General features: G+C 36.6%; 1 protein-coding gene across 1 annotated transcript; it reads right to left on the bottom strand.

Annotated features, from left to right (window-relative positions):
* Positions 1–8071: 8071 nt before the first annotated feature.
* LOC104105584 (protein SUPPRESSOR OF GENE SILENCING 3) lies at positions 8072–20399 on the bottom strand. The gene is made up of 6 exons (XM_070177353.1): positions 20238–20399; positions 17678–18698; positions 17253–17547; positions 16894–17138; positions 15956–16113; positions 8072–8521 (listed from the first exon to the last, which is right to left on the bottom strand). The coding sequence occupies exons 2-6, from the start codon at positions 18677–18679 to the stop codon at positions 8314–8316; spliced, it is 1908 nt and encodes a 635-aa protein (XP_070033454.1). The 5' UTR covers positions 18680–18698; positions 20238–20399; the 3' UTR covers positions 8072–8313.
* Between the last annotated feature and the right edge of the window lie 4369 nt (positions 20400–24768).

The following is a 24768-nucleotide window of genomic DNA, read 5'->3' as shown; positions in this document are numbered from 1 at the left end:
ATAAATAGGAAATTATGTACCTTCTTCTTCCCGAACCAAGACGGCGCTTACCGCTACTTTCGAGACCGCCAGGTAAATTAGTAGTTGCTCACCTTCCCCCGGTTTTGATAACAACAGAGGGCTGGATAGGTACCTTTTTAGGTCCTTCAGTTCCTGTTGGCATTTCGGAGTCCACACGAAGTCGTTCTTCATTTTCAAAAGTGAAAAGAAGTAGTGGCACTTCTCCGAGGACCTTGAGATGAACCTGCTTAGAGCCGCCAACCTACCGGTCAACCTCTGTACTTCCTTCACACTTATTATCTGGTCTGGGATATCCTCGATGGATTTGATTTTGTCGGGGTTTACTTCAATCCCTATTTGTGAGACCAGAAACCCCAAGAATTTACTGGAGCCAACCCCGAAGGCACACTTCTCTAGGTTGAGATTCATGTTGTACTTTCTTAGAATGTCAAACGTTCTTGGAGATGTTCCAGATGATCTCATGCATTAAGAGACTTAACTAACATGTCATCAATATAGACTTCCATCGTCTTACCTATATATTTTTCAAATATCTTATTAACGAGCTTCTGATAAGTGGCTCTGGCTTCTTTAAGCCCAAAAGGCATCACATTATAGCAATATGTGCCGAAGTTTGTGATAAAAGAGGCCTTCTCTTGATCTTCTGGGTTCATCCTAATTTGATTATACCTGGAATAAGCATCAAGAAAACTCATTAACTCGTGCCCGACCGTAGCATCAATCATTTGATCGATATTTGGCAACGGGAATGAGTTTTTAGGGCACGCCTTATTTAAATCCTTATAGTCTATACACATACTAAATTTATTATTCTTTTTAGGCACTACTACTACGTTAGCTAACCACTCCTGGTAGTTTACCTCTTGAATCGAACTGATGTTAAGTAATCGGGTTACCTCTTCCTAACAAACCTATTTCTGACCTCTACTATCGGGCATTTTTTTTGCCTTACCGGTGGGAAGTTTTGATCCAGACTCAGTTTGTGAACCGCCACCTGCAATGGAATACCTATCATATCTGAATGCAACCACGCAAAGTAGTCAACGTTAGCTTTAACAAAATCTATAAGTTTTTACCTGAGTTCGGGACTCAACCCCGTTCCTAAATGGAATTTCCTTTCCAAAATTTCTTTAAACAAAGCCACTTGTTCGAGCTCTTCTACGGTTTATTTGGTCTCATCCGTCTCCTCCGGTATCGTAAAAGATCTCGGTACTTGATATAATTCTGATGACTCCTCATTTTTATCATCTTCGATCAGGATGGGAGAAGTCATTGGTTCCTATAATTACTATTTGCTGGTTTCTCTGTCCTTGCTACTGGAAATGGTTACAACGTTCATCTCCCTTGTCACTGGTTGGTCTATTCTTATTTGTTTGATCCCTTCTGGTGTCGAAAACTTCAAAAGTTGATGATAGGTCGAGGGCACAACCTTCATCTTGTGTATCCACGGCCTTTCGAGTATCATATTATAGCCCATGTCGCCATCTACCACTTCGAACAGGGTGGTCTTTGTTACTCCTTAGACATGTGTGGATAGCAAACTTTCTCCTCGGGTAGTCACACTTATTAAGTTGAAGCCATCCAGAAGTTTTGTCGTCAGAATGATGTTCCCGGTTAACTTTGCTTGCTCAAAAACTCTCCACTGTATGATGTTGGCCGAACTCCCTCGATCAACTAAATCACGCGTAATTTTAAAATCTAAAACATTAAGTGAAATTACCAATGCGTCATTCTACGGTAGAAGAATTCCATCAGCATCTTCCTCTGTGAAGGTGATGTCATCTTTTGAGACTTCCCGGATCCTCTTGCCATGAGTCACTGATATCTTCCTCTTCTTTGCTGCTGAAAATGTCACCCCATTGATTTCGTCCCCTCCGAAGATCATGTTGATTGTCAACGGAGGCGACCCTGTTGCCGGCTTCGGTGGCTCCGCATTATCCGGTTTCTTTCATAGTCGTTCTTGGCGCGGTCGCTTAGAAACTCTCTGTGGTGTCCATTCTTCAATAACATCGCCACCTTTTCACGAAGATGTCGGCAATCCCCGGTCCTACGGTCGTGAGTCCCATGGAATTCACACCATAGATTGGGACCATTTGGCTAGGATCTGACTGGATTGGTTTTGGGAACCTAGCCTCTTTAATATTCCTCATTGTCGACACCAACTCTACTAGGCTAATATTAAAGTTGTAATCTGATAACCTAGGATAGACGGGATCTCGGGACCCTGACACCTCTTTCTCTTGCAACGATCTGTTATTTCGGCCACGATTCATCCTTCTATCAGAAGCGAACCTATCTGATGACTGGAATCCTTTACTACTACGCCCATCAGTCCTCTCATAAGGTAGAAAATGACTCCTAGAAGACCTCTAATCTGCATCAAAGTTAGTTTTAGACTTATCTTGATTCCTATTGTGACTCCATCCCTTGGAGTACACCGAAGAGCCAAGTTGATCATCTTCTATCCTTATCTTCGACTCATAGCGATTGTGAACATCTGCCCATGTGGTTGCCTGAAACTCACGTAAGTTCTCCTTCAATTTTCGGGAGGCATCGTAACTCAATGGATTGAGGCCCTTTGTAAATGCCTCCGCTGCCCACTCGTCCGGAACCGCTGGTAACAGCATCCTTTCTTTCTGGAACCGGATCACAAATTATTGTAGCAGCTCGGATTGTCCTTGCAAAATTTTGAATATATACGCCTTTCTGGCCTTGACCTTTCTTTCTCCAGCATGAGCTTTGATGAACGAATCTGCAAGAATTTCAAAAGAATCGATTGAATGCTTAGGTAAGAGAGAATAGCATGTCAGGGCACCCTTTGTGAGGGTTTCGCCAAACGTTTTCAACAAAATCGACTCGATATCGTGCTGAGCTAAGTCGTTTCCTTTTACTGCTGTGGTGTAGGTCGTGATGTGCTCATGTGGGTCTGACGTCCAATCATTCTTTGGAATATCCAGCATCTTAAACCTCTTTGGTATCAGCTCCGGTGCCGCGCTTGGTTTAAACAGCAACTGCGTACACTTTCTCGAATCTGCTCCTTTTAACATCGGCGGCGTACTTGGGATCTGATCCATCCGAGCATGAAACTCCTTTGGGTTCTGGTCCATTCATTCATTCATTTCTCTCATGAATATCATGAGTTCGATTTTGAAAGGATCATTCAAGTTGTTGTTCCCAGATCTGCTATCGGTCCCTCCGGCTTCGTCGAAAGTGACTTCATCCCTTAGAGTGTTGTTATCGGTTCTTTGAGCCGTCTGATTTGTGGGAACACCGGGAGGAACCGAATCCCTTCCATTAACATTATTGGAAGCACCCGATAATGCCTTCTTTAATTCCGTCATCACACAATCTTGTCTTGAAAGGTGATCCATAATTGCCTTTTGTTGTTCTCTCAAGATTCTGACTGTTTCGACAACATGCTCATCCCCTGCATCATCAGGAGGTCCCCACACATGCCGAGGGTATTGTCCTTTGTGAACCGGGGTTGCTTCATCCTATTCGTTGCATGTTTCGATGGTTGAATCATCACGCTGGAACACATCTTCCCGTTCATCATGTGCTCCAACATTGTAAGCGGTGTTGACATCATTAGCTGCCATATCTGATTTTTACTATGGAAAGAGTCAAAACTTGTTAGTAACAAATGAATGGATCAAAGCAATTACGCAGTTGTCTATGCCCCACGGTGGGCGCAAAACTGTTTACCCATAAAACAGTACAGTTGAATTTATAGCGTGGTTTATAGACAAGCAAATCAATTTGACCCAAAAATAATAAGTAAGTAAGAACGAAAGTAAGATTGCCAAATGAAATTAAGAAGATAACGAGCCTGACTCGAAACTTCGCCTTTCCGATGACAAGAGTGAATGCAATGTTCAAGTGTTAAAATTGAGCGTAATATGACAATTGATTATAGCTTTTTCTATACAAAGTTTTCCGTGCCTACAATGGATGTTAATCCGTCTATTTATAGCCCTATTCAAGGAAACAAGATCCTCAAATCAAGCTCCTCTTAAATGAGAATAAAATCGCCATTGATAGGTGCATAGTGGTTGCCTATAAATGCAGACATTCTCTGTAACGGCTGCTTATTGAATATCACCTGATGGCAATACTTTGAATCATTGTTACCGTCAGCTCTTTCTCGAGACTTGTTCAGCACTGTTTGCACGTTTGCATCTGGTGCCAACTGTTCGCTGACTCACATCCCACCTGTCTTTAGTTTCACGTGTCACTCTGTCATTCAGTCAGTTATCATTAACCAATTTTACCCCATATATTTTGCATTAGACAATGTTTATGGAAGAAAATCCCAATAATTTTCGTGAAACAAAGGAACAAATTGATCTGCAAAAGTGAAAGTTATGAAGAAAAAGGGTATTCTTGTCTAGTTAATTACAAAGTGGCTAAATGTTAATTATTTTTTAAATTGTGACTACATCTTAATCAGCGGTCAAAAAAATGACTATTTGCCTATTTTATTAGTAAATATGGCGTATAAAAAGGGAAAATGACGATCTAACTATAACACTGACTGTTGGTTGGTTTTTTTGGGGGGTGGGAGAGGGGGGAGGGGTTCAAAAGCACACATCATGGACATCACATGCCTTAAAGAAAATTTAGCACTTGTCACAATAGCATCATCAACATGAAATACATTTAAGTAACAGTAAATAGAAGGGAAAATACATATTTTACCTCCTAAACTTGTCCCCAAAACTCATGTACACACTTTAATTTTATGTGTGTTATTTTATCCCCTTATTCTCTTTTACCTGGTATGTATAATACCAAATTCATGGGGTGAGGTGTATTACACGAGCATGCCACGTCAGTGCTACATCAGCAATTCATTAAAATTTTAGTTTTTCACTTTTTCTTTCTTCACACTTTTTTTTCCTTTTTATTACTCATTTTTATGCTAATTAACCCTAATTAACCCTTAAAACCCATCAATAACTTCATCCACTCACACCCCTAATTAGCATGCAACTATGAATAAGAAAATCAAATAGAATAAAATTTAAAATTGAAATTGAATTGATGAATGCTCCTATTTGAAATGCGTGAAGAATAAGGTGAGCTCCTTTGTTCTTTTTTATTTAGAAAAAATCTTCTAAATATTTCCAAAATGCGTCTTTCTTAGTAAGATTCCGCTATTAACAACGAAGTTGTAGCTTGTTCCTCCATGCTACTAGCTGAGAATTCAACAAGAATCTCTATGTGCATCTCCAAATCCGGAAACTCATGTTGATTGGTTGAAGGGGGAAAAAAAGAAATAAAGTATATCTATGCTGGAAATGGTGACAGAGTAGGGAAGAAGAGGGAGGGGTGGGACCTAATAGGGATGGCAATGGGGCGGTGAGGGTTTGAGCGTTTGCGAGACAGTGCGGGCTTGAGAGTTTGCGGTTGAGGGGCGGGGCGGGGGCAGGTTCAATTTCGTGGGTTACGGGTTGGGGATTTAACTTTTTGAACTAACACACATAAAGGCTAAAAAAACCTAGTCTCAATTTCACTATATTGACCTAGCCAAGTTCTCTCTCTCTCTCGACACATGACGACTCATCTCTCTCGATGATCAGAGAAAGTTACAGACGTTCCAAAAAGTGACAAGAATCTAGTGATCCATTTACAATAGCTTTCAAACCTACTCCCACGGAAATTTATTTTTAATCAGTCTTGCAAGATGTTGTGTAGATGTTTGTGGCATATTTATATAACGCAACTACCAGCAAATAAACAAACAAAAAAAGAGGCAAAATTTAAAAAACAATCCGCGAGGCGGGCGAGTGTAAATTTTGCGGATTAAGACAGAACCCGTACAACACCCGCTCCGCCTATCCTTCCTAGGGGCGAAGAAGAGAAGGGATTGGAAATGTGGGGAATGAAAATAAAAGGAACGGTGCCCATTTATTAAATATACTCAAAGATAATGAACTAAAAATTAAGGGGATTTTTACCTTCTTATACTATATATGAAACTTTATTACCCTCTTTAATCAAGTTTTAACTTAATTATATGGACATATACAATTTACCAATTATATACAAATTAGTATTAATGAGTATCCTTTTATATTAGGAATTGAATAGGGAATCACATCCTTACTCTCTCCCTCTCCGTCTCTCTCTCTCTCTCTCTCTCTCTCTCTCTCTCTCTCTCTCTCTCTCTCTCTCCTTCTCTGTTCTTTCCCCCATTTTTCTTCCTTCGTTTTTCTCTGCTTTTTATCCTCTTTTTTCCTAGAAAATTCATCAATGAATTTCAATTGTTATAATATAGAGTTTTAACTTAGCAATTCTCTTTCATGTTGCACAATTGATGTTCGAATTGTAATTGTCAATCAATAAATTTTGAAGGTATTTAATTCTCCACCATTGACAACCATTAAAAAGCTCTGAAGCTTTGAATTCAAATTTGGGTTTTCAAAAACTATTATTTATTTGGATTAGGTGTTGTTGCAAATAATTGAAAATATTCTTTGGAGTTTATATCTCATTTTTGAGGGTGTTTGGTGAAGATTAGACTTGATTTTGGCTGAATTTCAGAAGAAGAAGAAGAAGAAAAAACATGTGACATACAATATTGTATGAATTGTATTAAAGTTGTATTATAGTTGTATTTACATTGTATTCTGTTGTAGTTATATATATTTTTTATTTAATTGTTGTATGAAAGTTAAAAAATAGTTGTATAATGTATGAATCGTTGTATAAAATTTATATTTAAGATATAAGTACTATCTTTTTACATAAAGTTGTTGGTATGTATCAAAATTGTATTAAGAGAAAAAGTTTTGATTGAAATTTCAAAGAGGAAGAAGAATACACCATATACAAAATATATATAAATCATATACAAAATACATACAAATGACATATTGTATAAAATTTGTATTCAAGTTGTATGATATTGTAGTTGTATTTAACTAGATAAAAATAATGTGTGAAAGTTGAAGATAAATTATAAATAAGTTGTATATTATATCATTAGTTATATAAAATTTATTTTTAATTTATATGTTGTTGTAGATATATCAAATTTGTATACTTTTTCATAACAAGTTGATTAAGTTCTTGATTAAATTCACCAACTTGCAGCATTAGAGATTAAAAAATTTGACTAATACCATATTCCTACAACTACAAGCATTCAACGTGAAGTATGACTTAGTACCCACTTTGCAACTGAACAGCTCCCTCCCCAAACGGCGAAACCTCATAAGCCTTTTTCCTCAATAGTGTGACATGTCAGTTAATATAAAAGAAATTGTCTAAGTATATAGAACCACGCAAGTGACAAATGACAATAATGGAAGTCTAAGATCTGAATCTCGATGGACGCCAATCACGCTGCAAATAATCAAAATTTTGCATTAAAATATTTTGTTTCTAGATAGTTGTCCTCTGAAATGTATAACGTAGTCTGGAATAGATTAACATTAGGCGGCTGAGAATAAAGAAGAGGAGAGCAGAGAAAAAAAGCATATGGGTGTAACTAAACCACATAATTTAAGACACTAATAATAGATTGATTGTATATAAATTGTAAAATCTTATTTATAGCGGGTAATATATAAAATTAAGACAATTAAGGTAAATAAATTTTAAATATTATATAGAAAAGAAAAAAAAAATCCAAAATTAAGAAGATGGTCCCGCATTTTCAGTTTTAAACTTTCAACGCACTCCTTTTTCTTCTTTATATTTAAATACTTTCCCCATCAACTTTTGAGGTGGTATTAATTCACTAAAAACAAGAATAATGGAAAACCGTAAAGTTTCAGTGTGCAACCAAATTTTACAAACAAGTTTAGGGTACAGTTTAGGTATTTTGCCTATATATAAAGAAGAAAGAAAAGGTGGGACAAGCCAAATTCATGTTGAGCAGTACTTCGGCCACTCCCAATATGAAATTCAATCCCCCTACCCCAAAATGAAATCATATGCCTAAGCATTACTTATATAGGGTAGAGCAAATGCCCGCTCCTCACTGGCAAAAGTAGCTTGTGGCAAGCATCCTGGTATGGTATCGATCAACGAACCAAGTCGGTCACAAAAAAATTTCAGTTGACAAGTAATAATCAGACCAGAATTAGCCACCGTATAAGTGGTCAAAACATAAGGTGACAGTCTGACAGAGGTTTTCACAACCCAAAAACCCCTGAAAACATGTCTGAAAGTGCAACGTTATAATTAATTAGTTCAAAGGTATTTGAATACAGCATCCCAAGTTCATCAGAAATTTAAAGCTACCACGGTGTTTGAATACTTGGGGGTCACATGGAGCCATTGCTATTCAGATTGCTTTGGGGAGTACTTCTCCATGAGCTTAGCCAGTTCGAGGTCAAATTTCTTCTCAAGTTCAACCTCCTCTTCCCAGTATTTGCGTCTCAATTCAGCTATCCTATCTTCATGACTTCTCATCAGATTCTCCCTCTCTTCCACAAACTCTTCCATTTCCTTGTCCTGAAGTTTGATAAATTTTGCAACTCTCTCTGCCCTGAAATGCAAATCATAGGTGATATATAAGGAAAATCTCGAAGTATATCCGTCAACAGCCATTAGTGTGGCAAACCTACGGTTTCTCAAAAAGAATGGGGATACAGGTGGCATGGAGGAATGGGGATACAGGTGGCATGGAGGTATCTGAAAGCATCAATTTTATAGATAAACATGTCAAAAAGCGTAATATCAGGTCTAGATTTCCCTTGCAACACACAGAGAGATCAAAGAAACTAAGAGCCCCTTTGGCCAATCTGCCAAAAACTGTTTATTGTGAAAAGAACTTTTGTTTAAAAGTGCATTTTGAAAAAGTACCTTGTTAGGATCGGGAAATCGGGTAGTGCGGAATTTAGCCAAACAACGGTATAATGACAATAACAAAGACAATGGAAGTTGATAATAACGGCAATTAAAGAAGATAAAGAAGACACAAATTTAACGTGGTTCGGTCAAGGTGACCTACGTCCACAAGCGGAGAGAAGCAATTTCACTATATCAACAAGAGTACAAAAGAGAGTACAAAATTAGAGTAAACACTCTAATTACCAAATACCCCAAGAGAATAACCTCACAAGATCACTCCAAAGAAAGGGTTCACACAAGTGTTTCCCAACACTCACTCTCTTACAAAATACTCTATAATGAAATAAAGGAGGAGAAAGAAAGACAAGAGTGAAAAGCTCTTGAATTGGTGTGTTTTCAAATGAGGAGAAACTCCTCTCTTTATAACAAGAAATCCTTGGCCTAATAATGAATATTATGTCATGGCAAATGTCATGAACCGCAAATTTGTTATAATGGATATTATGTCATGGCAAATGTCATGAAAATTTAGCCATATTACAAATCTCCACCCTGGCCTAATTTCGGCTTATATATAGTAAATTTGCTCCACCTTCTCCGCAAAAATCCCAATGGGCAAAATCATTCTTCATAAATGCCAATCAAGTTCAGGCAAAGCTTGAACTTGGACACTGAAAGAGGTTTTGTGAACATGTCAGCAGGATTGTCTCTAGTGTTGATCTTCTGAACAGAGACTTTTCTTTCAGCAATGGTTTCTCAGATGAAATGATACTTTATATCAATGTGCTTCGTCCTCTCATGATACATTTGATCTTTAGTCAAGTGAATGGCACTTTGACTATCACAGAAAATGGTAATACCACTTTGGTGTAAACTGAGTTCCGCAAATAGACCCTTCAACCATAAAGCTTCTTTGATCGCCTCAGTCACTGCCATTTATTCTGCTTCGGTAGTAGATAAAGCTACTACATGTTGTAATGTAGCTTTCCAACTAATAGCGCAACCACCGATACAAAATACATAGCCTGTCAGTGATCTTCTTTTGTCAGGATCACCTGCATAATCTGAGTCTACAAAACCAACCAAAGTGTTAGTATTTCTCCCAAACTCCAAACATGTATTTGAAGTACCTCGCAAGTATCTGAGAATCCATTTCACAGCATGCCAATGTGCTTTACCAGGACAAGCCATATACCGGCTTACCACGCTCACTGCTTGTGAAATGTCTGGACGTGTACAAACCATTGCATACATAATACCGCCGACTGCACTGGAATAAGGAACCTGTGCCATGTACCTCTCTTCTTCCTCTGACTGCGGGGACTGAGCAGCTGATTACTTAAAATGAGCAGCAAGAGGGGTACTAACTGGTTTAGCATCTTTCATGCCAAACCTCTCAAAACTTTTTCCAAGTACTTCTTCTAGGTCAGAAATAGCCTGTTGGCTTTTCGATCTCTTTTGATATCCATGCCAAGGATTTTCTTAGCTGCTCCCAAATCTTTCATCTCAAATTCACTTTTCAGCTGACTTTTCAAATTGTGAATTTCTGTTAAATCCTTAGCAGCAATGAGCATGTCATCAACATATAATAATAGGTACACAAATGAACCATCATTTAACTTCCGGAAGTAAACACAACTATCATACATGCTCCTCGAACAACCATGACCCAACATAAAGGAATCAAACCTTTTATACCATTGTTTTGGAGACTGCTTTAATCCGTACAAAGATTTCTTCAACAAGTAAACATGATCTTCTTTTCCTTCAATTTCAAATCCTTCGGGTTGATGCATGTATATTTGTTCCTCAAGTTCGCCATGTAAGAAAGCTATCTTAACATCAAGTTGTTCTAATTCCAAATCATACATGGCAACGAAGGCAAGCAAGACACGAATAGAGCTATATTTAACAACAGGTGAGAAAATATCATTAAAATCAACTCCTTGTACCTGACTATAGCCCTTTGCAACTAATTGTGCCTTATACCTCGCATCTTCAACCCCTGGAATGCCATCATTTTTCTTGAAGACCCATTTGCAACCAACAATTCTTTTTCCTGATGGCGGCTTCACAAGAGACCAAGTACCATTCTTGTGGAGAGACTCAATTTCTTCATTCATTGCAATCAGCCACTTGGCTGAGTCAACACCAGAAACTGCTTCTGAATATTTTGATGGTTCTCCAATTTCTTCAGTTTCCTGTGCAACTGAAAAAGAAAATGCAACATAATCTCCAAACCTTAATGGTTGTTTACCTTCTCTTCTTGGTCTATGTTTGGCTATAGAAGACTCCTCTTCTTCTGGTTCAACTTCAGGAGTTTCAACTGTATTTTGCTCCAAAGTTCATGAGCTTGGCTCAGAAGGAATGCCAACCTCAATCTCCACCTGGTTTTGTGTACACTTTCCTTTATCTGTATCACAAGAACTAGAAGACTCTTTTCTAGAATGTAACATAGAGGATTCATCAAAGGTTACATCTCTGCTAATTATAAATTTTGGTGCCATGGGATCAGGATACCATAGTCAGTATCCTTTCACCCCAGATGCATACCCAAGGAAAATGCACTTTTTAGCCCTTGGCTCTAATTTTCCATCATTTACATGCATGTATGCAGGGCAACCAAATATCTTTAAATCAGAATAATTAGCAGGAGTACCTGACCACACTTCCTCTGGAGTCTTAAAGTTCAAAGGTGCAGAAGGAGCTCGGTTGACAATATAACAAGCTGTAAAGATAGCTTCTGCCCAAAAAGGCGTTTGTCAACCCAGCATTTGTAATCATGCAACGAGCCCTTTCCAAAAGAGTTCTATTCATCCTTTCTGCCACACCATTTTGCTGAGGCGTCATTCTCACAGTACGATGTCGAGCAATTCTTTCATTCTTGCAAAATTCGTTGAATTCATCATTACAAAATTCCAAGTCATTATCTGTTCTAAGCCGCTTAACCTATTTTCCTGTTTGCTTCTCAATCAAAATTTTCCATTGTTTGAAATTTAAGAAAACATCACTTTTATTTTTCAGGAAATAAACCCAAACTTTCCTTGAATAATCATCAATGAAAGTTAACATATACCTGGCACCACCTTTTGATGGGGTACGTGAAGGACCCCAAAGATCTGAATGAATGTAATCCAAAGTACCTTTTGTTCTATGAATTGCTGGAGATTTGAAGCTGACTCTTTTTTGTTTCCCGAACACACAATGTTCACAGAACTCCATATTTTCGGTACTTTGGCCACATAAGAGACCTCTTTTGCTGAGGATGGAAAGACCTTTTTCACTCATATGCCCCAATCGCATATGCCACAATTTGATGATGTCAGAATCTGATTTATCTGATATTGAAACTGCAGCAGCACCTGTAACAGTAGATCCCAAAAGAGTATACAACGTACCAGATCTGCGTGCTTTCATGATCACAAGAGCACCATGAGAAATTTTCAGAACTCCACCTTCATCTGTGTACTTGCACCCAAGAGATTCTAGAGTGCCCAAAGAGATGAGATTTTTCTTCAAGTCAGGAACATGTCTAACATCGGTGAGAGTTCTCACCACACCATCGTGCATTTTGATTCGGACTGTATCTTTTCCAATAACTTTGCAGGCAACATTGTTGCCCATCAAGACAACTCCACCTCCAATAGATTCATATGTGGTAAATAAATCCCAACTGTGACACGTATGATAAGAACAACCCGAATCTAAACTCATTGTTAGATTTGAAACTATTATTAGCTGTCAAAAAAATAGTTCTCTCAGTCTCATCAGCAGCTACACTTGCTTCAGCAGTGTCAGTATTTTTGTGCTCATTTTTCTTTTCTGTATGTTTTTCTTTGTTTTTCAATTTAAAGCATTCAGAAATAATGTGACCTTTCTTATGAAAATATTTGCACATGACATTTTTGTATCTGAATTTTGACCTTGATTTAGGTTTCTCACTACTTGAATCTTTCTTATTGGATCTACCTCTTATGAATAAGCCTTCCCATTGGTTCCCACTAGTTTCCCCAGTAATATCTCTATCTATTTGTTCTTTTGATTTCAAAATAGATTTGATATCTTTATAAGAGATATTATCCTTTCCATAAAACATAGTATCTCTTATATGTTTAAACGACTGGGGTAAGGAAACAAGCAATAACAAAGCTTGATCCTCATCTTTGATTTCAGCATCTATGTTACTTAAATCCATAAGAAGAGAATCAAAAGTATCAAGATGAGTAAGTATAGAGGTACCTTCAGCCATACGAAAAGTGTAGAGTTTTTGCTTGAGGTAAAGCCTAGTTTTCTACTGTTCTTTTCATATATAAGGTTTTAAGCTTTTCCCATATGCCTTTGGCTGAGCTTTCTGCTGCAACTTCACGCAAAACCTCATTTGAAAGATTTAAAATAATACCTGCTTTTGCCTTTTTGTCTATGACGGTAAACTCCTCGTCCGTCATTTTATCTGGCATCTTCTCCTTTCCTTGCAGTGCCAAATCTAAGCCATCCTGAATTAGGATAGCTTCCATCTTTAATTGTCACATTCTGAAGTTCGCACTTCGGTCAAATTTCTCAATATAAGACTTTGTTTGAGTCATTTTGGCTATTTACACTAACCCGGTTAGATCTGGCTCTGATACCAATTTGTTAATATCGGGAAACAGGGTAGTGCGGAATTTAGCCAAACAACGGTATAATGACAATAACAAAGACAATGGAAGTTGATAATAACGGCAATTAAAGAAGATAAAGAAGACACAAATTTAACGTGGTTCGGTCAAGGTAACCTACGTCCACAAGCGGAGAGAAGCAATTTCACTATACCAACAAGAGTACAAAATTAGAGTAAATACTCTAATTACCAAATACCCCAAGAGAATAACCTCACAAGATCACTCCAAAGAAAGGGTTCACACAAATGTTTCCCAACACACACTCTCTTACAAAATACTCTATAATGAAATAAAGGAGGAGAAAGAAAGACAAGAGTGAAAAGCTCTTGAATTGGTGTGTTTTCAAATGACGAGAAACTCCTCTATTTATAGCAAGAAATCCTTGGCCTAATAATGAATATTATGTCATGGCAAATGTCATGATCCACAAATTTGTTATAATGGATATTATGTCATGGCAAATGTCATGAACCACAAATTTGTTATAATGGATATTATGTCATGGCAAATGTCATGAAATTACATACCTTTGCAAAATAGCAATGTTTTTGGCTAATTCATTGAAGTAGTACTTTTTGTAAGCTCTTTGTGTTTGGCTAATTCATTGAAGTAGTACTTTTTGTAAGCTCATTGTGTTTGGCCAATCATTTTAAAAAGTACTTTATGTATCACATTATGATAAAGGACAGTAAAGGTTCAATTTGCAATTAGTATTATTTAACCAAAAAAATCCAATATTTATTAGAAAAGAATTCAATTAAAATATCAAACGTAAAGTAAAAATATAAAATATAGTTATTCCAAAGTAATAACATTGAGTATTTGGTATTACTTATTGTTTACATAATAATTTGAATATATCAAAATATATTATTCCATTATAAATTTAAAATCTACTCTAAGAAATAGGAGAAAGAGAATAAAAATATGATTAAAATAAAAAAGAGAAGAAAGGTATAGTAGAAATAGAAAATAAAAGGAAAAGAAAATTAAAATAATGAGGGATAATTTGAAAAATATAAATTCATTGTAAGGTTATTTTGGTCTTGAATAAATTAATTTTCTGCTTCTGTTTCTGCTTCTTGGAAGAAAAACTGAATCTGCTATTGCTTAAAAGTACTTTTTCATCTTGGCCAAACACCTTAAATTTATCAAAAAGTACTTTTTTTCTTGGCCAAAGAAGCTCCAACCAACTATAATAAAGCTTAAGTGGGCGTCTAGGTTGGGAAACGACTCACTTTTGCTCAAGTATTAGGAGAAATAGTTTTGATTTTGTTTCTTTGCAAAAGAAATGAGTGTTTGGATTTGGTTTTGGGAGATCTTTGGGTTTGTCTTTTGGAAAAAAAAAACACTAAACCCCTGCAACAATAATTAGGCTTTCATAAAGGTAAATTACAACTAAGCCTTGGTCCAAACAACTTGGGCCGGCTATATGAATCCTCACTTCTCGATTTAAGCTCAACTCATGTAAAATCATCCTACCAAATAAAATAAAAGTGAAAAACAAGTTAAATAAATAATAAATAATAACAATAATAACAACAACAATAACAATAATATTAGAAGTTCTCTAACAAGACTAAAACCTATTCCCAACTAGTAGATACATTACATATATTGATTCCAAAAGTTTGTAGGTCTCTCAAGACAACTTCCTTCCATGTGATTTTAAAATCAGTATTTTCAAAGAAGAAAAGAATTTATTCTAAAGTAAGTTGCTCGAACTCGGGTGCGGGTGTACGATACGGGTGTGGATCTAGAGGCCGGATAGTTCATGATTTAAATTTTAAGATTCGGACCTATGGATCTAGGTATGGATATGGGTGCGATGATTCGGCTAAAACCAATTCAAATATCTAAAAATAGAGATATAAAAGTATGTCTAAATTAAGTGAAAAACTTGCAAGGTATTCCGAGAAAAAGAAAATATTAATCAAGAGAAGAATTCGAGGAGATTAAAGGAAAAGGACTGACATAGAAATTTCTATATACAAAGTATTCCATTTTCTTCAATTTTACCCTAGCTTTTGATTTAAAAGATCATTTTTTCTCTCCCGAATTACTCCGTCAATTTTGGTCAAAGTACCTAAAATTGGTTGACCATATCCGGTACGGATCCCGTACCCACGTCGTGTTGACACGGGCACCGAAAGTGAAGAGTCCGAGCAAATTAGAAATAAAAAGAATTCAAGAAGGAATCTGGAGATGAATAAATCTAGACGCAAAATTGCAACTTGCGGAAGTTGGAACGTGGCCCAAAAAAGAAACCTGTAGCATCTTGTCTCTGTGCCCCTGGTGTAGCCACTAATTTTTCATGCTGTGAAAACCAAATGGGTCCTAACAAATTTCTTATCCATAACACAGAGCAGGGGATTAACAAGATCTGGTTTGTCTGATTTAGTTCCAGATGTAACACAGCATAGCTACCAAACTACAGGTACCGAAATAAAGCCTTCAAAAGAATATTTTACCTCACACGATGATCCTCAACCGAGGAAGTATTTGCATTAGATTGTTGGACCATCTCACGCTGCTCCTGCTGTACCTTTTCAAATTTGTCCTCCTCAGCAGTCCTGGCATCGTGAATTATTTTGATCTGATCCTTGAAAAACTGCTCTTGGTACTCCATCTGCAGAGAGTATAACTATATGATTAAGATTGTATGTAGAGAACAGAAATTAAGGTAGAGGACAACATTCTAAAAGCACAAGAAAGGGTTGATGGCTGCTTGCTCCCCAAAAAAGAAACACAAAGGATATGAAAAAAACAAAATCAAAATGCAGAGGGAAAGAAAAGTTATACGATTGACTTCTATGACTAAATGAATGTCAAGCAAGAAAAAGTTGTCCTAGTGTCAGTAGTAGCAATTCTAGGACGTGATATGTGCAACATACAGACAGTTTATCAAACATTCATAAAAACCGCTATATGGAATTTAATATCAGAAATTACAAAGAGTTAATATCAAGGAATATATCATTTAAATATATGAAGAGGTCCCACAACAGGATCCTAGTCAAACAATGAACACCATATCCTCCCTACATTCAAATGAAATCCATTATCATTTCTTATCCTAGAAAAGGAGATAAATAATAGCATCACGATAAACAATAGCAAAATAGACGGACAAACAAAATAAGGATGAAATGACTCAGAAAGCACAGCTTTGTATAAACTGTCCCTAATTAAATACAAGCATCTTCTGGAATCGAGATTAAAGCTAGTATAAACTCAGTAGATAAGATATTGCACTTCAGTGAATACACATTAACAGCCTATTCTACATTTGAACTCAGCAAGGCACCATCAAGGTCAGTTACTGCAGCCTTTAACATCTCAAGGTTTCAGAATAATTGATCAAATGGTGAGCAAGTAACATTTCCATATCTGTCATTTTCTTACATACCTCTTCCTTGATCTGTTCATGGTGCATTTTTGTTTTCAATCTAACAATCTTGTTCTCTTCCAATGTCTGACGGTGCTTTTCACTCACCAGAGTGAGAGACTCTTCAAGAGCTTTAGCCTGCATCTGGTGTTTAGCAGCTTTGTTCTTGAACCAGTTTAGCTGTTGATTATCCTCCATCATCTGCTTCGCTGGATTTCCGACAGCTTCCTGGTATGACCTCATCTCGAACTTCAACCTCGATTTCGCTATAAATCACACACAGCAAATCAAACTTTAATCAACATATTTGTTACTTACAGGGAAGATCAGTGTTCTCCGAAGTACAACAGTTTGTTCAAAAAGAAAATAATCACAAATACCAGGTGAATGCTGGTTAAAGCTGTCTATGTCTCTTTTCTCTGCCATGTAACCATAAAGCAGACGCTTCCCCCCTGAATAAAAACGAGCTGCACGGCGTTCCCATGCGTCTCTGTCTCTTCCATTTTCAGAAAAATGCTCACTCAGACGGTCAGCCTCAATGTATCCCACGGCAGAGGCCTCAAAAATCAATACACTCATGCCACGATGGCCTTGTGGACCATATGAATGTCGAGCCTTGACAGCAGCATAAGAGCTAAAATAGTCAAGCAGCTCCTGATTTCCCATTCCAATCCACTGAGAAATGCGGCTCGGAGAGAGAGAGAGAGAGAGAGAGAGAGAGAGAGAGAGAGATAGTATTAGACATCCAGCCAATAAAGTGTTAAATAAAAAGTATATCAAGTAGAAGACAAAAATCATCATCTACCTTGTCATTTTCATCTTTGTCATGCCTCGTGTTCATGATAATCACCATTGGTGGCCACACTATTTCTTTATCTTTAAACGCTATGCCATCCCATCTTCCATACACTTCACCTGGAGGTACAACAGAAGTACCTCTCTGACGCAGTTCTTCCTCCAAAAGTTCAGCAAGTTCTCTGTGTATTTTAACCCTTACTCCTTTCGTTTTTGCATGGGTCATCAGTGACTGCAACCCTGTAAACCACTCAATTGCACCTGGACCACCTTTGCATGCAGGGCAGTGCCACTGTCGTTCAGGATCATTAATCTCAGTAACAGTCAAACTGTCAAGAGATTCGAAAAGTTCTTTGAACCAACGATTTTTCTTGCGCGTCTCATAACTCATTTCAGCCACATCTGAGTCAAAGTCATCACTCCGAAGGTCATCATCACTTTCATCAAGAAAATCCGATTCATTATCCTCGCCATCATGTTCACTGCCCTTAACATCATCAACGACAGGGGAAGCATCTTGGTCCTCCTTGGGATCAGTTGAGGCAGCTCTAGCAGACCAATCCCATCCATTCTTCAGAGCAGGAGGAACTGCAGCAGGTGAAGGGGTGTAGCAATTACCAAAACCTCCGTCATATAGCTGCGGCCTGGAGTTTTCTCTGCCAGCAGGTTTTCGAGGATCAATAGGTGTAGACCAGTTATTCCTAGAACCCCGTCCTGGTCCAACACTGTTATGCATTCCCAATTTCTGAACGACATCTGGATGACCCCAAGCTTTGGTATTCTGGTTTCCCCAAGTTTTCGGACTGGGATTCTGAGGAACCCATTGCTTCCCAGCACTGCTTCCACCCTTGTTCTTAGATTTCCTAGCACACACTTCCCATCCATCATTTTGTTCAGAGTTAAAGCCCATATCTCCAACACCTAGACTTATCTCATCAACCGTTGGTGTAGTTGTTTCACAGATAGCTTTCTGCTTTGCTGATGACTTCCCAACCCTTTTGCTGGAACTCATCTTTGGATGAAACTGTGAGCTGGAAATAAACACATATGATATGGTGTGATCATAAATAACATTAAATCACCGTTTATCATCAGTGTCAGAGAAACAAGAAAATAAAACATAGCTAGCGTTTCACTGACATTGCTCCATCACATGCAAATGACATGCATGGCTGAGAATTAGAAAAAATAGGGTAAACATAAACAAATATACACTTGGTGACAAGGGTATAATGTCTAATAACCACCTAAGTCCTTTCCAATACACACAGATACCAGCTGATATAAAATTGAACAGTTAATAGTCAGCAGACAAATAGTAAGGCTTCAAATTAGCATATCTAGAATTGAAATTTCTCAAGGACCAGAAATAAAGGAAGATAATCAGAAAAATAAATTAAGGAAAAAGAAAATGCAAGTTCACTTGAAGAGCACAAACCCCAAAACATTAAGTGTAGTGCATATATGATGCCAAAGTACCACTTCTAATGTTTTGTTACGCTCCAATCATGCCCATAACTAAGAGATAATAACCAGCATTCTACATGAAATTAACATTTTATAGAAATCAAAGTTTTTTCTCTGAGATTTGTTCTCATATATTAATAATAAATAGAAGAGGCCAACTGGCTAACTGATTTGTAACCTATATAGATTATTATTGCCTCCTCTCCTCTACGAACAGAACACACAAAAGGGAACAAAGGGCAATGGAAACCAAATGTAAGTCCACAAAAGACACTCACTCACGCCAATTCAATTCAAATCTAAAACAAATAATGAGATATTAAACACTCTATCTTCAATGATCCCCTATGTTCTTCACAAATTAAAACCAGCATCTATTTTCCACAATTATTCTTGCTGCAACAGTCCTAAAATAACTGTCAAAATATAATATATATATATATATATATATATATTATATTATATTTTCAGTTTATTTGATTATGTTTTTTTCTTATTTATAAATTGAACTTTTTGATTATTTATATTGTGTCTTTGCAAGGTTTACATTATATTTTTTAAGAATTGCGTGTGCGCTTCGCTTTTGAAGCGGAGGCGAGCCCCTGTCGCTTTATTGGGCTTCTCGCTCTCAAAAACACTGGTTTAAGCAATAGTATTATTTTCAGACCCGTTTTATGATAAGAGAAGGGTGGTGAAAATTGAAAACCCTTCTATCAAAAGTAACATTATACATCTATCCTTTCTTTATAACGCAGAAGAAGGGTCAAGGCTATTAACAAGAACATTAAGAAAATGAAAAAGAAAACCCCATTTACTGAAATATCAAGAAACTCAAACCCTGGAAAACGATAACACACATACACACACTACATCTTTTCTTGTTTATATAATTTTGTTTTCAGAAAAATATAAAGAAAGTGAAAGGCATGAGTGTGATCACATAAGCATGAATTAACCAGAAAAAAAAAAGGAAATAGAAAGAATATTGGAATCAGGGTCTCTTTATGACACAAAATGCATTAAAACCCCACCAGTTTAAAATCAGTAAAAGGGTTTAGGGTTTTGGTCACACAGGAGAAAATCAAGAAATAGGGAAAACCTACCGCTGGGCTTCGCCGGAGAAAATGATCGCCGGCGGAAGAAAGTGTAGAAACAAAGTTGGCCGGAGAAGGAAGAGAGTGAGAGTGTGGACTTAGCTGGTCTTTGAGTGGGAAGGAAAAGAGGAGCCCAAGTTAATGGGGAAAAAAACGCGTCATTTTGATCAGGGGTGTCACTCCTGCGGATCGGTTGTTATTTTATAAAATTTGTATATTACCAATTTTTCGGTTATTCTACGATGTACGATCAAAATTAGATTTTTAGAAATCGTACCAATCATGTTGGTTTCTTTTCGGTATCGGCATGGTTTGGTTAATTTTCGGTATTTTTTTAGATGTCATTTAAAAGTCACTAGTAGAAATACGATGCAATAACATACATACTTTTATAGAATTTAGCAAAATTTTCTAAATTAATTTATTATTTAAAGGGTAATGAATGGAAAAACATGAAAAATGGCCAGAGTATAGACCCATAAATTATTCTATAGCAGCGTAAAAAAAAACTAAGCAAAGACAAAAAAAATATAAATCAAACGAGTGAAAAAATATTAAGCAAGATGGGACTCAATAATAAAATCTATAGAAGATTAAATATTCAAAAATATAAATTTAATTCATACGAAAAGAAACATATTCAATACATTATAGTTTGCTGCTCATAATCGCTAGAATATCTTGTGTCTTGCTAGTGAATATGCTGGAAATAATTTAGTTTCAGTAGGAGTAGTATAATAGGTTTGGGAATTAGGATTTTAAGTTTAATTACTTATTGGCTTGTAACCGTTTCATAATTTCAAGGCCCAAGGAAAAATTTAATGCTTTCTTATTTTAAATAATATATAAATATATTTTTTCATGTAAATTTATTCGGTACAGTTCGATATTTTTTCGATTTATTTTTATAAAATAAAGAACATACCTTAATTATCGGTACGGTTATAGATTTATATAAAAACCTACGGTTTTATTAAAAGAAACCTAAAAATCGATTCGATGCGGTACAATTCGATCGGTTTAGTCGATTTTTAAATATCCATTAACACCCTTAATTTTCATCACTACTAAAAAAGAACTACTATTGTACCATGTCTAGTCAAAGTGTGACACTTGTTATCAACAGAAATTGTACTACATACTAATATTGGTAGGGAAAGAATATGTTTGGTTGGGAACAAGTTATCCCATGATTAATTATTTCGGAATTAGTTATTCAACTTTTTTATAAGGATAAAAATAATTAATTTTGGGATAACACAGATTCTATCCCAATCAAACGTGGAATAAACTCATTTCAAATTTAATCTCTGGATTAATTATCTCTTATTCCTCGTACTAAACGAATTAAATATAAAATCATACCATTACAAAAATATAATAATACTAATCGGACGATTATTTTATGATTATTCAATGTTAGAGGCTCGTCCAATATTACGCACAGACTAATAGTTTGTTTGGCCAAGCTAGAAAAATCAGCTTATTTTGAAAAATATTTTTTTCTAAAAGTAACAACAACAACAACAACAACAACAACAACAACAACAACAACAACCCAGTATAATCCCACTAGTGAAGTTTGGGGAGGGTAGTGTGTACGCAGACCTTACCCCTACCATGAGGTAGAGAGGCTGTTTCCAATAGACCCCCGGCATCCTTCCCTCCAAGAACTCCCCACCTTGCTCTTGGGGTGACTCAAACTCACAACCTCTTGGTTGGAAGTGGAGTTTGCTTACCATCAGAGCAACCTCTCCAAAAGTGTTTTTCTAAAAAGTACTTTCGGAGAGAAGCAATTTGTATTTGGCTAATTAATCTGAAAAGCATTTTTGAGCAATAATTTGTGTTTGACCAAACTTTTCAAAAAGTGCTTTTAAGTATCAAATTACGAATAAGGACATAAATAGATTTACTTAATAGTTAATGTTATAAGTAAATAAATAATATCAAAAGAAAATTATTAAATACAATAATTAAATCTTTTCATTTTATTTAAATAGAATATAAAAATAAAATTAATACAATAATTAAATCTTTTTATTTTATTTAAATAGAATATAAAAATAAAATTAAAAATCACTTTAATTTTTTTAAGATGATTTAAATATGTTAAAAAATTATTCAACAAATATAAAAGCATTCACCTTGAAGTCACTATATATTAGAAAGTTATTCTAAAAATAAGAAAAAATACTTATACATTAATATCCTAAGTATTAGGTCTAAAATAAGTAAGATTATTTTGGTATATACTATATTTTATTAAGGGTATTTTTGATAAGAAGAATAGTCAAAATTGCTTCTACTTTTAGGGATAAACTATTTTTTTTTACTTTTCAGAAACTCTTCTACTTCTTCCCAAAAGCACTTTTTTCTAAAACAAATCTTGGCCAAATACCTTAAGTTGGGAAAAAAAAGTATTTTTGGGGAAAAAATACTTTTGGCCTTTGGATAAGTTTGGCCAAACTAATACGTAATGCATTAATTAATGATGTTGCAATGTTTTATGAAGAAAAAAAAAAAAAGGATGGTACTAACGACACGTGTGTAGTGTAGTGAGACTAAAGACTAAATACCCATACGAGTAATAGTAGAATTTATGTCAAAGTGGTCAAAGCAAGATTTCGTGACTCCAAAAGTTGCTCATTAATCTTTGGTTCATAAATCTATATGTAATTGCCCGTGAAAAATTGGTGGAGTTATTATAAGCAAAACTAGGATAAATAATTTGAGTACTTATAGGTAACACCAAACTTAAGATAGTGAGTATCTATATGGTGTTTTATTCTCTAAATAGAGTATGACAACTTAACAAGCAATCAAACATTAAATGAATTTTGCAATTTTTGGTACGATTTTTTTGGTTTGAACACAGAATAAGTAATAGAGAGTTTGAATGGAGGCGATAAACTAATACTATGTGTATACGGTCGAAATAGATTTCGACCTTCCTACGTTCGATCGAGTTCGAGTGATCGAGTTCGAGTGTTAAAAACTCGGAATGAGATTTTGGGAGTGAGCTCCGAAGTCGGTACTAACGAGTCTCGAACCCGAAGGTCGCTCGAGGAGTCGGCTCGATGACCCTATCGAGCCCGTGAGCGAATCGATCCGCAAGGCACTGCTTCGAGGTCGAAAATACGCGACGCCCATCTCGAAGGTCGAACTCGAGCCAAGACTGAAGGGCCCGACCCAGTAACGAGTTCGAACCAGTATCGAGCTCACAGACAAGAACCATTGCAACCGTACTAAGAGAGAGAATCTTGGCGAGAATCAAGGAAGAGACAAGTCATCATGGGCCTTCCACTATATACTTTATTTTATTATTTTTTGTAATGACCTTCTTCTATAAAAGGGGGAATCCTTGTAAGCTATAAAAGAGAGACAAAAAAATTACTTCTCATATTGAAAGATATCTCTTTGTGCTTGCTTTATTTTATCTTATTCATTCTTGTTGCCCATTATTTGCATTCTCATAGTCAAGAATACACGAATCTCTATTTCTCTACACGATTTATATCGAATTGTATCGCATATCTTTAGAACCACACACAAAATCTAACATTATCCGATTTTCCGGTAAACAGTTTGGCGCCCACCGTGGGGCTAAGGGTAACAATGATCGTTTGATATAAATCTAAAGTACACGCCAGCTTGCAACTTCAAATCAGCAATGGCTTTACCTATCGACCACGAAGCCGGCCTTCAAGATGAAACCAACAACTTGGCACCCGGGGTCGGAAGGCCAATTAACGATGGCACCGAGGCTCGAATCGAAGTACCCGAAATTCGAGTCGAAATACCATTGGATGTCAATTCACAAATAGCTTTGGAGGCGAATCAGCATTCCGAACCGGAAAGAAGCATTCAGGGCGGTACTCGATCCGTAGTCCGAGATACCCGAAACATGGGGGAAATTGGGGCCAGCTTACGCATGATTTTCGAGATGCTACAAGCCCAACAAGTAGCGATAGCTCAGTTACAGAGCCAAACTCACGCACAAAGCAGACCGGATTCCAATCCACTTCGAGAAATCATCCCCAGAACAGAGCCCGCCATAGTGAAATCAAACGAGCAAGAATCGGGGACTACTCCCGTAATTACTAAATTGCTCGAAGAACTCACAAAACGAGTCGAAGACAACGACAAGAGAGTGGAAACATACAATGCCAGGGTCGATCAAATCCCGGGGGCTCCACCAATGATAAAAGGGCTTGATTCAAAAAAATTCATACAAAAGCCTTTTCCCCCGAGTACGGCACCAAAACCAATCCCTAAAAAATTATGTATGCCCAAAATTCCCAAATATAACGGTACGACCAATCCTAACGAACATGTCACCTCTTACACATGTGCCATCAAAGGTAACGATTTGGAAGATGATGAGATCGAATCTGTGTTGTTGAAAAAGTTCGGGGAGACCTTCTCGAAGGGAGCGATAATCTGGTATCACAATTTACCACCAAATTCCATCGATTCTTTTGCCGTGTTAGCAGATTCGTTCGTAAAGGCACATGCTAGTGCCATAAAGGTTGCAACAAGG

Source organism: Nicotiana tomentosiformis, chromosome 6 (genome assembly GCF_000390325.3).
Source record: "Nicotiana tomentosiformis chromosome 6, ASM39032v3, whole genome shotgun sequence".
NCBI lineage: Eukaryota > Viridiplantae > Streptophyta > Magnoliopsida > Solanales > Solanaceae > Nicotiana > Nicotiana tomentosiformis.
The sequence above is the reverse complement of the archived record's forward strand: the minus strand, read 5'-3'. Positions and strand labels throughout refer to the sequence as shown.